Source organism: Miniopterus schreibersii, assembly GCF_964146895.1.
Source record: "Miniopterus schreibersii genome assembly, chromosome: 10".
NCBI classification, from domain to species: domain Eukaryota; kingdom Metazoa; phylum Chordata; class Mammalia; order Chiroptera; family Miniopteridae; genus Miniopterus; species Miniopterus schreibersii.
The window spans coordinates 43457683-43476118 of record NC_138110.1 but is presented as its reverse complement, the minus strand read 5'-3'; the positions used below and the strand labels follow the sequence as shown (position 1 = coordinate 43476118).

Sequence of the window (18436 nt, the reverse complement as noted above, 5' to 3'; positions counted from 1 at the left end):
ATGCCATGGCGACAGCACATAAAGTCACTAAAGAGCCACCACATTCTTTAGGGAAATGCCATTAGCCTGAGCCTGTAAAGCACATGAATGGCTTTAGATTATTACCCCAAGCAGAATGGTTCAGTTACGTCTGTTATTCCTTTTAAAAAAATACTATCCAGAATGTCATGACTTGCACATAGTACAATGGTCAAGAATTCATCATCACAAGAAAAAAATACCACCAAAATTGTAAATGTAATTTGTTTCAAAGTACATTTTATTTTATCTTGGGGCTTCTATTATTAATACCCCACCATGTTCTAACAGGGATTTAAAGTGTTTTGCATAAATACATTTACTGTAATGAGAAGAAAATAAACAAGTAGAAAGCAGGACCAAGAAAAACAAAGGAAGAAGCGGGAATGAGTTGAGACCACAAGCTCCTGTCCTGAGCACTCTAGCAGGCACTGGGGAGGAAACCTTGACCCACAGCATCCACACAATAAAAACTCCCCATTTGTTCAAAAGAAGTACGTTTATCCCAGGCCTAGTCCTTTGAGAGAAACTCGCTACTGCAGCTCTCTGCTGGCTTATTCCAGGAGTACATCATGAAGAGACATCAGGAAAGTCTCAATAACGGTGATTTCTCTCAGACCTTTAATACGCATTAAGTAGTGGCTTGTCAGTTTGAGGTCATGTTCCTCATTAAGTATTCTAGATGTGCAGCTTTTTATGTTGTCATTTTAGTGGGGAACTATATTTTTTAATAGTAGAGGTAGTGATGATGTTGACATCTCAGAAAAAGGGAGGGCTTAACAAGAACGTGTTCATAAAGAGAACATCATCAGCCACCTTCCACAAGGACATGGGCCATGCAGGTGCCTGAGGGTGAAGTTAGGATGTGCCTGAGGGTGAAGTTAGGATGTACCTCGAACATTTGGATCTGGGCCATAGTAGAAACCTCAGCACCGTACTACATAGAGCATGACTTTAATGGTTTCACCTCAGAAAACCTTTAGAGCTTGAGCAATATAATTTCTTCAGTACTCTTCAAGATAACCTCAAAGCAAAATATACGCCTAGCCCAGGCCAGGTGACTCAATTGGCTGGAGCATCATCAGGTACGCCAAAAGGTTTCGGGTTCAGTTCCTGTCAGGGTACATGCCTGGGTTGTGGGTTCAATCCCCAGTCAGGGAGCAGTCAGGCGTGTACAGGATACAACCAAACAATGTTTTTCTCTCACTCTCCCATTCCTCTCTCTCTCAAATCAATAAAGCATATCCTCAGGTGGGGATTAACAAAATAATAATATACCTAGATATGTAAATAGCTTTATTTCCTTTATGGGATTAATAACTGTAAGTAAGCCCATAAAATATTGTGACTGCTACAAAAATATTGATTTCAGTTTTAGAAAGTTTTTTAAGTAGCAGGGTCGTTTGCACACTTAATAGTTAATTTTCCAATCTGCTATCCACATGTTTATCTTTCTATTTTCCTGTAGTTAGGGAAGAGGGAATATTTTTCCTGCTTATCCAGGAGTTTTAAATAAAATTTTAAAAAGAGAAATCCAGGTGATATTCATCAAAAGACAGACCCCTGGCCAGTGAGGCTCAGTTGTTTGGGCATTGTCTATGTACCAAGAGGTTGTCAGTTGGTTTCCCAGTTGCAGGCTCATCCCCAATCCCCAGTAGGGGGCGTGCAGGAGGAAGCTGATCCATGTTGATCCCTCACATTGATGTTTCTCTTTCTGTCTCCCTTTTTCTTCCTCTCTGTAACAATCAATAAAAATATTTTAAAATTTAAAAAGAGACAGACCTACTAAGCAGGTGGTGTGAAGATGCAGATAAGGCTGCTCTAATGCAGTGTAGCCAAGGGAGGTGCTTAAAAACCTTAGATCCACCTTATGTGTGTCTGTTTCAATATGATAGGTGTATCAAATGAAAGCCGTGGTTCAGGACCACTTGACCCTTGGGGAGAACCTGAGAAGCTTTTCGTCAAGTTAATCTGCAACATTAGAAGTAGAATTTTAAAAACTAATAGGTCTTTTATTTGTGGAAATAAAACATTGTTTTCTTCCCAAAACGGAGCAGGTCAGGGGAGGTCTAACACTCTAGTTCTGGCCACAGCAGATTATACCCACGTGGTAGAAAAAATATATAAATAAACTTGTTATGAACACATTTCAAAGATCAGAGTAGTTTTTGAAGAGTTTTGAAACAGGAAATCAACCTCAGATGCATTTACTTAGCTCGATTTTCTTTCCTATTTAAAAAATAATAGTTCTACTCTATGCCAGGCACCATGGGACGTGCTGGGAATCTAATCATGAGTTTAAACTGCTTACCTGAGAGGCTAACATCAACATTACTCAAGTCATAATTCCAACCAATATAAAATTGCCACCGTGACAGGTGCAGCGCAGGAGCTGTAAAAATGTCCTCTGGGATTTGACCTAGTCCTGGAGGTCAGGGATGGAGTCCTGAGGAAGGGGTCCTGGAGTAGAGATCTGAAGGATGGACAGGTGGACCATGCCAGGGTGTGAAGATCCAGGGTGCGGGAGGAAGCTTGTGAGGGAGAGGGCTGAAGGGGAGCTGTGCGAGGAGAGCACAGGGGAGCGCTGGGGGACGGGAGAGGAGGCACGCGGGGCGCAGGGCCTCCCAGGCCGCCAGGGGCTTGACCACGCTCACACTGGCGAGCTGTGCCCAGAGCGGCTCTGCTAAATCTGATAGCCACATGCTCGCCCTCCCATGGACTTATTATCCCTGAGAATTTTCTTTTAACATGAAAACAGAAGTTAAAATAAATTTGGTAACATTTTGAGGTGACCGACTTGGAATTTCACTTCACCAGGCATCCTACCAGGCATCCTACCAGGCATCCAGGTCTGGGCATTTTGCTGCCCACTTCACAGTCCTTGCTAAACCAGGTGAGAGCAGGTAGGACTGGTCTAGAGGATCAACATTAAAAGGGGGGGATCAGCATCACCTGAGTCCCTAGGGACACTGGAAGTCCCAGCTCAGCCCTGTATAGTGGCTCTCTTGCAAGCGCAGGATAATCTGAATAAGTGTGTAGTAGTTTACTTTTTGCTTGAATAGGTTGTTTTAAGTTTTCCTGTAAGTGAAAGAATGTTACAGTTTTTTATTAGGTCAAGTGGCTGTACCTACTTTAAAAGCAATTTGTTTTCTTGATTCTGTTTGCCTTATTGTTTCAATTTTTATATAATTTTTATTTGCTACCATTTTTTAAATGCTGTCCGTGCTTTTTAAAAATTTGACTACAAACTTTAAAAAAATAGCCATGTTTACACTCAATTAAATGAGCTCTTGGGATGGCTGTAGGGAGGCTGACTTTGTGTTGCTCCAAGTTCTTTTAACTCTGCGGACCTGAGAACAGGGCTGTGTGGTCTGGTTCTAGAACTAGGACCAGGCCTCCCTCTTGAGCGGGCTTGAGCAGCCTCCGCCCCACACCCACTTGTGGGAGTGGGGACTGACAGGCAGAGAGGATTAGTGCTGGCTTTTCGGGACTGTGAGCTCAGGCAGCATTAAATCTGGATGCCCCTGATAAAGTGGTGTCAGGAAACAGTACCAACCATTGACATGTAGATCCAGCAGTATAGCCCGGGGTGGTTCTTTGGGGTATTAAATGTGTTAGAAAAAGTTAAAGAAAATGGTTATAGAATCAAAATAGTTAATGATTAAGAAACCTTTTCCTCTATCTACTGGATTTTAAATTCTAATCCAAATTATGATATGCTCAAATGAAGGCAGCACTGATCTAAGTATCACTTAAAGTGTGCTATTTTTTGCCAGATATTTATTTATATTTCATTATATGTCTTTCTTAGATTATTGTATCATTTTAGTTGAAAAGCTTATATTTAACTGGTGAAATGATACGTAGTTGACCCTTGAACAACTGATTTAAACTGCACATATTCATTTATTTGCTGTTTTTATCAATAAACACTGTAAATGTATTTTCTGTTCCTTATGATTTTCGTAATGCCTTTCTCTAGCTTACTTTATTGTAACAGTACAGTATATAATACATATAACATACAAAATATGTGTTTATCAGTGGCTTATGTTATTGGTAAGGCTTTCAGTTAACAGTAGTTAAGTTTTGGGGTGTCAAAAGTTACACGTGAATTATGGACTGCGCATGGGGTGAGGAGAGGAGAGGGTTGGTGCCCTCTAACCCCCGTGTTCAAGGGTCAACCGTAAGTACATTTTTATATTATGTGAGTAGTTTATCTAATAACCCTGATACCCTTCATCTTCCTGCTCACTCACAGCCTTGCCCTATTAAGAGATAAAGGGGGTGGTGGAAAGGACACAGGTTCACTTAGTACATATTTTTTAAAGCAATGACAATATTATTCTTATATTGTTCTGAGCATCAATGACACAGATTTGAATAGTGACAGTGCTACAAATCTATATTTGTTAAATTGAATTTTTAAAAGTCATGTTTTTGTTGTCAATATTTGCAGTGCCTACAGCTCTTTATTTGAACAAATGAATTATAAATCACAATTTGGGTTTTTGTTTGATTTTTTTTTTTTTTTTTTTTTTTGAGAATTGCCTTAGAAAACATATTAAGTACTTCCTCTCACAGGAAAAAAATTCTCAGAGCTTTACGTCACTGAGAATTAGGCACATAGTATGGTTATTTTCCACAATGGAAGTTTAGATTTGTCTGTCTTTCAAACATTCGTCTTTCTTTGGCTTCCTTTTCTGCATTCATCTTGCACACATTGGCTTAGTGATCTGAATCCTTAGCAGATTAGCAGCAGGAAATGTTGTCTGACAGTTTGCTGCCAATGTCTCATATGTGTGATGTGAAACTCTTTGTAAAAACCAAGCCCAATGTTTTTGTTGGCCAAGAAGAAGCATGCTTCACTGGGAAGCTATTATCTGCCGCAGTGCATGTCTATGAGCACAAAAGTCTGATTTCAAATAGGGCCTGAAATTGCTACAACAAATGAAGGCAGAAACAGATTGTGGCTGAAAGAAAAGGGCCTCTTTTGAAAGGCTTACTGTGCAGAAAGGGACTCTTATCATGTATGTGCTAAAATTATTTGTGCACTAAATCTCAGTCAAAACATAGGTCCACTCCATTGCATTTGAACAATGCATTCTTGCTTTAGTAGTGCTATATGCAATATATATGATAATATGTAACTACCTTATGTTTTGTCCTCAGGCGTACCAAAATGTGCCGATATACCCAATACATATTAAAAAACATTTTATGTGTGTTTATAAAAGATAATTGAATGTACACTGTTTTCTTATAATACTGTTTTCAACAATTTTCTTAATTTAGTGATTTTTGTTTTTCACGAGAGAAGTAGGATGATTTGTTTTCTGTGATTTCACTACAGAGAAGAAATAAGCTTTCAGTAGTATGTCAGTTTCTGTACCAAATTTCAACATTATAAACCCTAAACTTATTTGGCTCCTTATCAAAAAGACCTACTAATAATATCAGCAGTTATTGGTTATTGCTTCCCATGAGCTAGGCAATATGCTTTCCTGTGTTTTGTCTTATTAATGCAACAACCCTATGAGTAAGTACTAATATTATTTCCATTTTATAATGAAGACAGTGAAGCTGAGAAAGGTTAAATAACTTATCCAACTTCACAGAGCCAGCTAGTTCTACAGCTAGCTCGGGGCTTCTGATATACCTCATTTACAACATAATGGTGGGAAAACAAATTTATAATAGGTAGGGAAGTCTACTTTCAAGATGTTTAAATAATGCTAGGTGAATTATAATCTCTAGATAATTTAGACATAGGAATCACTATTTTGTTTAAAAACTTACCAAGACCAGGAAATAGCTTCATATTCCTGTTTTAACAGTACATTCCAGATCATCATTGCTACCTTAACTGAGCAAGAATGTGGCAGAAATGCAAAAATAACAAAGAAAAATAAAACAGAAAAAAAAGTATGGCAGAATAATTATTGATCTACTTACTAAAGTTTGAAAGAAATAGCCATCGTGGTGTTCTGAAAAGCTGATTCCTCATGAATTTAAAGAAAGGGTTGGCAATATATGTCACATCTAAACAGAAAAAAATTGATTTCTGCCTCTCATGTTAGCCCTCTACAAATATGTTACCTGGATCACATTTGGGATTAGTTCATAGGCTGGAAGATCCCATTGAATTCTAACCCTGTGGGCATGGATCCTGGCAGTAGTGGTGTAGGTAATGGACCTTCTACTGTGCTTATTAAACTTGACATTGAAAGTACACTTGAGCCAGAAAGTGCAGAAAGGAAGTAAATGCACGTAGGGCAGCTGGTACCATGTCTGTATCTCAGACCTTCCTAGCTTCAGAGCTCTCTAAAGGGTCGATGCACTGTGGCCACAGACCAGGCACCATCACCCTTTGTTCCTGGGTTGGCCACAGCCTATTGGTATTCTCCAAGTGTGGATTTTTAAAAAATTCACTCTCCACTTAAATTTTAGGGAAGGCGGTGTTAGAATGTTTTGTATCAAGAATCTGACTGAGAAAGAGGAAAACCCAGGAAAAGATGACTTACCCAGACTCTAGGTGTCTGCTTTGGGCTCAGGCTCTGGCCTAGATAGTTTGCTGAGCTCCTCAGATGCTCCTAAACGCCACATAAATCGTGATGCAGTCATTCAGAAATAAAGAGAATTCCAGTTGACCTTTAGAAGTGAGGAAAGTGGAAAAACATTCAGTGGGGAAAAATGAAATTAGGGAAGGAAGCATTAAAAAAAAATTTTAAAAATGATGGCCTTTTACTTCAAGATTAACCCAAGACGATGTGAGGAAGAATTCTTTCTTCACATCCATGCTAGTAGCACTTAATTAGCATGTGTTGAATGCCTGCTATATGTAGGACACTTTATCTGGGGCATCAAAAAGGGTGAACAGTTTCCTGTCAGTGAGCAAAATTCAAGTTCACAAAATGCAGGAATACATGGAAAAATATTAATTCCACGTGATCAAAAGAATAAGGACTTGCAGTGTTAACACTCCCTGAAATTGCAAAGTAGCCAAAGTAAGGGTATAAGAGTGTCAGTATTCCTGAAAGTTCTCAGTATCATCTATATCTCCTTGTATTAACATGACTGATTTAAGCTTAAGCAGTATAACAAGAGGCTTGTTTGTTCTTTTATTTTTCAGGGTGATGGTTTAAAGAAATGCACGCACACATTCTGAGGAGCCTTAAGGATACACACGCACATGCCCATGTGGGTTTGGTCCCGCCCCCCACCCCAGAAGTAGGGACTGCTCATTAGCTCCTGTTCTCAGGCAGAAGGGCTCGCTCTGCCTCATTTTCTCCATGACTGTGCAGCTCTGGATAGATCAGAACTGTTACCCATCTTCTAAGACTAAATTATTATACTTGACTACAAATTTCTCTAATGTCAGCAGTTAGCCTTTGCTGGAGGAGAACTTCACCAGGCTGACTCAGAGCTTTGGGAGACTGAAGGAAAACAAATTCTGTTGAAGTCTTGTGCCGAGACCTGGGCCGACTTGTGCTTCCTGCTTCTGCACTCATTGTCTGAAGCGCGAATTAAGAAATGATTTCTAGACTTGAGCATCAAGACAGTGCTCACCTCGGAGAATGCACTGGTAGGCGTAGCTGTCTCCAGGTCCCCTGTCACCCTGAGAGCTCCTCACTTGGGCTCAGTGCCCTGTTCGCTCCGCCCGGTCACTTCTGTAACCTGCTAGGGAAGTGGTTGGTGCTTCTGCTCTATTACAAAAGAGGGAATCAAGACATTAATTAATCTGCCTGGAGCATTCTTTAGTCATGTAGCAGGTTCTTGAGTAAAAGGCTGTATTTTAGCTCCATCAAGGGAAAATGCCCTTCTTAAAAACACAAAACTTAAACTTCAAAACATTTCTATTACATATACATTGTGGGGCAAAAGTAGGTTTACAGTTGTGAGTACACAAAACATGTATTATTGTCAATTACTCTATTTTCCATACGAACAACTGTAAACCTACTTTTGCCCCACCGTGTATTTTACTCATAGCTTTAAATGCAAGTTGTTGTTTTGGGTTTGTTTGTTTTTTAACAGTTTGGTTTATCATTTCTCATTTATATCATTTTATTGCGGCATCTGGCTGGTTACATTTCTTGAAAACTTAAACTTCTCAAGAAAATTTGTTGAAAAGGATATCTTAAGATTTTAAGTGTGTGCGTGCGTGCATGTGTGTAAAATTTCATAATGCAGCTCTGGGTATGTTGGTCCAAAAGGCCTAAAAGAAGCTGATTTGGGCCTAAACTAAATCTGGAAAAGTTACACATTTTCTCAAGATTGCTTTAGAGTCCTCATATTTAAGAATGTTTAAGTTATAAACATAATTTAACCTGAAGTGCACCTGACAACTTAAAACCATACCCACATGAATCATCTGGGATCTTAAAAACATGCAGATGCATTGGGCCCCACTTCAGATATTCTGACTTATTGGAATTGAGGTGGGTTCTTGGGCACTGGCATTTTTAAGTGCTCCCAGGGTCCACAGTTGAAAACCAGTACTTTAAAAATATTTCTTCTATGACATTGGTTATGATATGCTAGTGAGAGAAAAAATTATGTAAAGTTTTATCAAGTTACCTTTTTAATCTCTTAATGGTATTTGACCAAAATGAGTGTCCATAAAAGATTAATTACAGGAGGCATGATGTCACTGGGAATGTCTTTATAGCCAGAGGGATATAAGGTGAATGTGCAGAGAGACAGCTGTGATATAAGGCAAAATATGGAAAGTGCCCTCTTGGTGCCATAAAGTGCTATAATGCCAAAGTAGAGAGAAATCACATTTGGCTGGGAGGACAGTAAATGCTCTAAGGAAGCGGCACTGGGAAAGCTTGGAGAGGGATGAGAGACTTGACAGGCGGTAGGCAGGGCAGAGCATTTGGGCACATTTAGAGCATCAGTAGGGGTGGGTAATATCTGTAATAGATTGAAACACATAAAACCTGTTTCAATCCATGAGTTCATAGCGATAGTACAAGGCAGAAAGTCTTATTGGTGACTTTTAGATGATGCTAGAGAGCCAACTCATTATCTTGAAATTGGGTAAAGGGAAAGGAGTAAGCGTTGATCCTGAATTTCATCGTGATAGTGTGTCACTGGATAAACAGTTCTGACAAAGAGAAGTATCTCTTTATAGACACACTCCAACTAATAAGGAGAGGGGGGATGATTAGGATTAGAATATTCCCATCTTGCAACCTCGCATTAATGGATCTAGGGCAGTGATCATCAGTGATTGTCGATATCTCAAAAAGGAAGGTTTGCTTTATGCCTGCTGATAAAATTACACAGCATCGCTTATGAAAATCAGTCAAATTGGACTCTGATCAAGCTTCTAGATTTAACTACCATTTACAGGAAATATAGGAGAGAGAAGAATTACACCAGGAAGATGCAAACAGCGAAGTCTAGACTAAGGAAACTCTACAACCAAATGACTGTCTCTTGGATAAATTAATTTCAAGGGGAAAACCAAAATAAATGGAAAATTTGCAAATTGAGACTAAAGAGATACGTGAGCCAATGCAGTGTATGGGCTTATCAAACAAACTGAGAAAGGAAAAAAAAAAAAAAAAAATGGGGAAATTATAGTACTGGCCAGGTATTTGATAACATTAAGGACTAATTGCTAATTTTGTTTAGATTTGATAAAGGTATTGAGATTACTTTTTTTTAAGTGTAGAGTTACATACTAAGACATATAGAGGTAGTATTATTTGCTGAGGTGCCTCAGAATAAAGAGGGAGGATGAGTTGAGTGCAACTGTAGATGAACCAAGGTTGCGGTCCTCAGGGCATTTGTTGACGCTGGGCGATGAGTATGCAGGATTTCACTATACAGCTCTATTTTTGAGTATGTTTGAAATTCCCCATACTAAAGCGTATTAAAATTAATTTTTAAAAATTGCTCCTCTAACTAGACAAGTAAAAATAAAAATTTTAATACAGACTTTCCAGGAGGTGCTGGTTAATGAGCCATGCATTGAGAGCCAGTGTTTTGCAAACACTATTGTAAAAATCTTGAGTGACCTTTGACCTGTGGGAAGTTTCATTAATGCTGCAGAAAAGCTTATATGATCTGCTGCATTTGAGTGGTGATAATGGACATATCCTCTTGAATTTAGTCCAAAGAAAGCTTCTGAACCTTAGCTAATGAAGGCATCATTTCAATTGTTTGTAGTTTGAATTACCTAGTTGGGCAGTGTAGCTTGCGAGAAATCACTTTGATCTGTCGCCCTGGTTATGTTCCTTACCAGACCATCTTGGCTTCGCTCGCAGGGGTGGGGGGTGTACCTGGGATGGAGGAGGACCGCATCCTATCCTAGAGGTTGTATGTGTTGTGACTGACGATTTTTAATTTTCTAAAATGTTTACTCTTAATAAAAATCTTAAGTAAAGTAATAAAATCATTTGGAGTTTAACTTTATTAACTTTTAAAGTATTTAAAAATTATTAATTTAAAAGAAGACAGTAAATATTTTTGTCAGTATTTCCCTTTTTAATTAATAGACTTTTTGAGCAATTTTAGGTTTACAGAAATTTGAGCAGAAAGTTCCTATTGTCTCCACAGTTTTTCCTTTTCCAGAATGTCATATAGTTGGAATAATACAGTTTGTAGCCTTTTCAGATTGGCATATTTCACTTAGTAATATGCATTTGAGGTTCCTCCATTTCTTTTTGTGAACTTGATAGCTCATTTCATTTTAGTGCCAGGTAATATTCCATTGTCTGGATTGTACCACAGTTTATCTATTCATCTAATGAAGGACATCTTAATTGTTTCCATGTTTTGTCAATGTTGAATAGGCTGCTATAAACATTTGTGTGCAAATTTTTTGTGTGTACATAAATTTTCAACTCCTTTGTGTAAATCTCAAAGAACATGATGGCTAGATCATATAGTAAGAATGTGTTTAGTTTTGTAAGAAACTGCTAGACTGTCTTCCAAAGTGGCTGCACCATTTTGCATTTCTACCAGCAAGGAATAAGAGTTCCTATTGCTCCACATCTTTATCAGCATTTAGTGTCGTCTGTGTTTTGAATTTTAGCCATTCTAATAGATGTGTAATGGTATCTTGTTTTAATTTTCAATTTTTCTAATAAAATATGATGTTGATCTGTTAAAAAAATTTTAATTTATTGATTTGAGAGAGAGAGGGAGAGATAGGGAGAGAGAGAAAATCATTGATTTGTTTTTCCACTTATTTATGCTATTTGTTGGTTGCTTCTTGTGTGTGCCCTGACTGGAAATGGAACCTTGGTAAATCAGCACGACACTCTAACCCACTGAGCTACCCGGCCAGAGTTGATATTAAACATCTTTCACGTGCTTATTTGACATCTCCTTTAGTGAGATGTCTATTTAGATCTTTTGCCCATTTTTTAATTTGATTGTTTTCTTATTGTTAAATTTTAAGAGTTCTTTGTGTGTTTTGGATACAAGTCCTTTATTAGGCATGACAGTGCAAATATTTTCTCCCAGCCTGTGGCTTATCTTTTTATTGTCTTAAAGTTTTTCTCTTTTGACACACTTCTTTTAACACCCAACAATTTCATGAGTCAATTTGGAAGATTTTTTATTTAAAATAAAGAGCAAATTGAAATAGTTAAAACTGAAAGTTGTTTAAACTTTTAGGAGCTGTTTATTCTTAGGATATATAAGGTCTTTCAGATTGTTGAGCTGCAGTATCCTCATTGACTCTATCAGAAACAGAAATGCAATTTTTCAGTGGGATAAAGGGCACAAGAGGACAGTCCACCATTGTTTTGTTATCCCAGAAAAGCAAAGCTAACCTTTCAGGTTTGGGTGTTAAAAGTGAGTATAGTTACATGAACTACGAATGCCTTTGAGTTGTAGACATGACTTAACAATTCATAAGAAACAGTAAACAAGCCTAAGAAATGTTAACCTACTCTGGTTAGGTAAATTATTCATGGATTTAGAATACCTCTATCAATTTTTTTAATCTCAGTTTTTTACTCATTACAGCTGTATGTAATCCCACCAAATGGCATTACGTAAGGGTCCTAGATCACTTAATGAACATCATGTCTTTGGGAACCAGTCTGATTGCTTACTTTAGTCATATATTAGATGTTATTACCTAAAGATACACAAGTATGTCAACAAGTACAAATAAGTGACTTGACAAGTTGAATCATGTGCTAGGAAAAAAATCATCCGAGTCAACAGAATCAAGAATTCTTGGGAGTAGGGAGTGATTGCAGAGGGGATTCAGTTCAGGGCTGGAAAATAGTCCCAATTCCCTGTCCCCCATTCATTGGCAGCATCTTTCTCATCACAGTGTGCAGAAGGGTGCTGAAGCTACATCTGGGCTCCATGGGAAAGAGCGCTATGATCATTAGTAATGTTTGTCAAGAGCAAAGGGAGCATAGTTATAGCCTCAAGCCCGTGATCATCTTGCTCCTTAGAGTCTTACATCCTCACTCAAAGATGAGAAAATAAAGGCCCAAATAATTTGAAAGTCTTTTCTAATGTCATCCAGCTAGCTCGCTGCTGATTGTGGTGGTGATATCTAGCAGGTAGGGATTTCATTGATTATATATAACCATCCAAAAAACATTTTCGGTGTGAAGAATGGACCACTAAGAGATTGCCTTAACGGTTTATAGTGTTTAAAATGTGTTTAAAATATTCAGTAAGAAAAAATCTGTTCTAGTCAAGAGGTAGCTATGAGTCATTAATAGAAGCAGAATTGAGAGAAGCCAGAAAACTAAGAGCCACATAGTATAGTGGTCTGTGCTTGATCTAACGCATGTCACCTTTTAGACAAAAGGAGAAACGCAGCAGCCAGAAGACAGCTAATTAAAACAATGCTGGTGACATATTAAAAAAAAAATTCCTCCATTGTGGAGATGAGAGAAATGCTTATTTATTTGTATTTGTTTTGTTTGTTTTTACTCATTGAGAAAATATTTGGCCAAACACTGATGTGTGTTTGTGTGGTATGTGTGTAAATATTGTGGTCTAGCTAAAGCAAATTAAGTAGTAAGATAATTGATAGCTAAATAAAGAGCTTATTGACACCACAAGAAGTGGTATATGTGCTCCAACAGCAAAAATGCCTAGTTCGACATAACCCGTTCTACCATTTGTCAGTCACTTGGGTATAATAGCTCATGTTTGTGGAATGGTTTATATGTGCCGTTACTGGACCAGATGTGAGTACATTGTTTTATTTTAATGTCAGTCATTCCAGAGAAGTAGACAGTATCATACACGTTTTACAGAGGGAAAATAGAGAAGTTCACATAGCTGCAGGGGACTTAATGAACATCCAAACCCAGAGTTACCCGCTAAAGCTCATGGCCACTACTTAAAACTGCCTCTCTCATCTCACTTCTCTGAACCTCTGTGTTCTTACCTGATAACTGGAGATAATACCAATAGAAGCATTGGAAGAACCATTTTTTTGTGAAAACTTTATAAATTGTTGAGCATTATTCAGAAATGACATGCTATTATCTGTAAATAAGATTTAACCTGGTGAGCAGCATTTCATTTCATACCACTTATTTCTCTCCATTGAGCAATGTTATTATGTAGTTTTGCTAACATGTAATTTACTTTCATACATTCTTAAACTTTTTAAAAATACATCATTATTTAGCTAGCTACAATTCAAGCTTTACTTTTCTGTCATAAATTTATCTTTTTCCTAAATAGTCATGTTTGAGAGGAATGAGTAACTAATTTCCAATATAATTATGGTTACACAGTAATACATACCACTTAGGGGTCTTCTGAATACATACTTATTTTTTTGGCATGTACATTGTTTATCAATTTTTATATTTGTCATTATTAATACATTAACTCTTAAAGACAAATATGCTCAATATATTAGATGAGAAATCTTGGTACACAAGAATAGTTTAGCTTAATTGTTTCCAGTTAATCCATTTTAGAATTCAAGGCCATGTTGAAAGACCTTTGAAGGATTAGATGAAAATACGATAATTGTGTATCACAGTAAATTAAACTGATGGATTTTTCCTCCCAGATGACTGCCTTTTTCCTTTCTCCAAATGACTGCTTAATGGCCAAAAAATATAGCATCTATTTATATCTTATATTTATAAATGATAGCTAAAATCTTTAAACTTAATGAACATTCTGTTATGTTTAATAGAAGGGATTTTCTCTAAAAGAAATTAAGAGAAACTTGTTTACTATAATACAAAACTGAGGTTTAGGGCAAAAACCAAAAATAAACTAATGAAGTTAGTTTAACGGTCTTTAGAAAGTGATTCATAGCCAGAATTTTAAAGTAAGGATTAGTAGAGAAAATTTTAAGGGGAGATCTAAGACAAGGAATAGTGTTAATTCTTTTCAGGCTCAGTACCTGATAATATGGGGAATTGAGTTTGCACATGTTGAAACATGGTTTTTCTTGGTCCTTGAATATTCTCTTTTACTATCAGGATTTTTATATTTCACAAGATATTTGGGGCCTCCAAGCACCACTTCACTTCCCAGCTACTTCTGTTAGAAATCATCCGCAGGTTAGCTGTACTTACTCAGGGACGCTAGTGATTTCTTGCATATTTGTTAGTAGGGGCAGGTTTTTGCAGGTTTAAGTCCACTTTATTGAGCCTTTGTACTAGTTAAAAAGGAAGTGGGCGTGTGATCACACTTGATCATCCATCACTTACTGTATAGTTACAGCAAACGGTATTTTAAATTTTACCTATTTTTATTCATGGCGATTGAGGGAACTTTGTTGAATGAGTTGACTTCATGTTTTGTTTTCCATAGAAACGCTCCAGAGGCCAAGTGCTGTTTGATAAAGTATGTGAACATCTGAACTTGCTAGAAAAAGACTACTTTGGGCTTACATATCGAGATGCTGAAAACCAGAAGGTGAGTAATTAAAAGCAGTACAAAACATTAGGGCTTGAGCTGCTCATTACTGCCAGAAAGCGAACTAGATCTGAATGAGAAAATCTTTCCTCCACCTCCCCTCACACTCCCGCATTTACTACTGTGAGTCCCTAAATGCTGTTACTCACTTTATTTCTTCATAATGGAATTATCAACAGCTTCCTTTAATCTTGAGTATTGTGGAAACCATAAGTCCATGTTTCTCTTTTTCACGCTTCAATTATTTATGATTCCAGGAAAGCATTTTATATGGTGCTTTTTTGATGATATATTTCAGTGGCAATGAGCCAGTGAAAATCAAATGCATTGATACTTATGTAGAAACCATGTTCAAGGCTGCTCTCCCATTCTTAATTCATCTTACTATGTTTTCATGTTCTTGCCAAATCAGAATATGAGATGATTTGTTGGCTGAACCAACACTTGTCTCATGTAGTTAGTAGGTATTTAATGTTTAATGTAATACCTCTGTAGACTCTTATAACTGAATAATGTAGTCTCTCAGAGCTTTATCTCATTAATCCCCACTACTACCTGAAAAATAAGGAAAAAGAAATTGTTTCCATTGTATTGGTGCTGGAGACTGAGTTACAGAAATTTTATTCACAGATGTTACATGTTTTGGTGTTGTGCAATGAATCATACTTAATATCTACTAGATTCACTGGACATTGTCTAACTTTATTATTAGACATCTGAGTCCTATGATGAAAAAAATCATAAATCTCAAGCAAGCATTCATTTGTTAGGAAAGTTTTCTAAGTAGGTGCCTGAGAATTTGTAATCACAGAAGCCACTCTGTGGGACTGAATGGCTAGGACATCATTGTGTCAAATGACAGGTATATTTAGTTTATTCTAGTAATTTGTTTGAACATAAAATCTACTGGTTTTTGTTTTTGTTTTTATCTACTCTTTCTCTGCCAGCTTAAATCCCTGAAGGCATTGATTGTAAAAGAAAAGAATTTTGTTAGAGTGAATTGTGGACACCACATTTTTTCATTAGACCAGTGCCTGGACCTTGGCAGGACCTGGCAAAGGGGCACCAGATGTGGGGGAAGGACCCAGCTTGGAGGGTCTCCCAGCAACCACTCACTCTCAAATACACTGAGTGTGTGTCTCTACCTGGTCAACATTTTTACTCTTCTCTGATTCAAATTCAAGCTATCATTTCTTTTTCAGAATTGGTTGGACCCTGCTAAGGAAATTAAAAAACAGATTCGAAGTAAGTTCTTTTGGATTATTATATGTGAAAATGTGAAGATTTTCAAAGAATGGGTTGTCTGAACTGGTAGCACATACTCACATGGCTGGTGGGAATACAGTGTTTTGAAAAACAGTAAGATATCTCAAATTTTATCTTTGGTGAGTTAGGCTAGCTTAGATCTTATTTTTAATTATCACAACTCAGCAATAAAGGACTATGACTTTTGACCTATGCCTTTGCCTGTACACAGATGTGAAATGTGATTTAATCAAGTGATGCTCCAATTGATAATCATTTAAAAGTTCCAAACTTAATTTTTAGTGTTATATTAAGCCCAACTGCCACAAAAGTATAAAAGCGAAGCTAGAAGTAATCGTCATTTCATAGTTTAGAAATGGAATAACAAGTCAGACTAATGTTTACTGTCTAGTGACGGCCTCTTTTCTTGGTCCCTAAGGGCAAGTTAAGAAATGCATATTATCTAGTGGATAAAACAATTGCATGAGCAGCTCACAAAATTGAAATACAAGTAGCTAATAAGTATTAGACAGGTGCTAGATCTTACTAACAATTAAATGCAAATTAAAATGAGGTATATTTCACGTGTTCAGAGTAGCAAAGATTTTAAAAGTTTAATAATACCTTGCACTAGCAATATGTACACACTTTGTAAGAAATATAAATTGGTACAACCCTTTAGGAAGGTACTTTTTGTCTTTATAAAATTTAAAATGTGCTTACTCTTTAACCTCCTAATTTTACTTATAGAAATTTATTCAGCATATGCAGGAGATGAAAATGCATGTATTATATGAAAGTTTATTATAATATCATTTGTAATAGCAGAAAACTAGAAGCAGCATAATTTATCCGTTTATGAAGAGGTGATTAAATCACTCAGGGCATAGCCATACCTTTAAATACTAAGCAGCTGTTAAATAGAATGAAGCAGAATAAATATGTCTCAGCTTTCATTAGTGAGGCATTAGTGAGACAAGTCATACTTGTTTTTAAAAAGTTATGTATATATAGGTGTGTGGAAAAATTTGGGAAGAGCACAAGAGATAACAGTAAATACCTTCAGAAAAGGCATTGCAGTGTTGGGGGGTTGAGAAAGAGGAATTTTTAAATTTTATTTTCAACCCTTTTTCTATTTTTTATTTTTAACCCTCTTGCTTTTACCATAAGCATGGGTAATCTTTATAATTTTAAATAACTAGTTAGTGTTTAAAAGCAATTTATCTTTATCAATAAAATCTAGATTAATTTTCCTGAACAACTAATTTCAGTTGAATAAATTTATGACCAGTTTATTAATAAGAATATTCCTGTTGAAGTTTTCAACAGCTTACTATTAACAGAGAGGAGAGATATTTCTAGTGCCTTTGAATGTGTAAAATATTAAAATACTCCCACTATTAATAAGTAATTAGTACTGAGCAGTTTGAAATGGTTTAATACTAGAATATACCACAAAAGAAGAAAAAAGTCACTATACTTCTAGATATTAGAGAGTTTGTTGGTTGTTCATTGCAACAATCACATCTTTTGAGAAATTCGACGTATTCACTAACCAGAAACTTGATAATGAATAGTCTGATAGAAATAAATCGGATTGAAACCAGGGACAGCTATGATAAGTAGGTGAAAACATTCTTTTTGTTCCAAAGAATCCTAATAAAAAATTTAAGATAATGACTGTATTCTAAGAATCTTTTTGTGGAGTTCTTAAAGGCAGATGTGCTGAATGTACCTTCTAACATTTGTTTGCCTAAAGTCCTTGTATTCATCTAACTAATGAAGTGCTGTTTTGTATTTGGGTGGTTTATAATTACAAAGCACTTTGAAAATATGTTAAATGTTCCACAGTAAGTCATAATACTGGTACAAGAAAGGGTGTGTAAACAGTCACTTTTCTTTTGTTATTAGAATTTTTCCCCCTTAACTTTCCACTTACCCTGTCTCCTACACTTCCTTTCTCTAAGGGAAGAAAGCTAAAGGGACAGTCAGAACGTGGGATTTAAAGGATCTTTTCGTCATGCAGATCAGGTAGTGGTTCCAACTGCAACATGAAGTGAGTCATGCAGATAAAGGAAGAGAGAAAGGAAAAATTGGAATTTTTAAAAAATAATTTGGTATTTTTATCTATATTCCTTATTGTTTTAATACACTAAAATGCCCTCTTTCCACAAAATTTACATTCACCCAAGGCAGAGAAGTTTTTATCAAACTATTATAATTATTGTATCATCACCTCCTATCCCTAAATATAAATGATAAAGGATATTTCCACCTTTGTATGCTC

General features: G+C 36.6%; 1 protein-coding gene across 38 annotated transcripts in view; it reads left to right on the top strand.

The window, feature by feature from the left end:
- Nucleotides 1-18436, top strand: part of EPB41L3 (erythrocyte membrane protein band 4.1 like 3) — a 210059-nt gene that overhangs the window by 145403 nt on the left and 46220 nt on the right. For all 38 annotated transcript variants that reach the window (XM_081149593.1, XM_081149584.1, XM_081149592.1 and 35 more), the window contains exons 4-5: nucleotides 14800-14904; nucleotides 16107-16149. In XM_081149593.1, the coding sequence (XP_081005719.1) occupies nucleotides 14800-14904; nucleotides 16107-16149 (148 nt within the window). The remainder of the gene's footprint in view (nucleotides 1-14799; nucleotides 14905-16106; nucleotides 16150-18436) is intronic.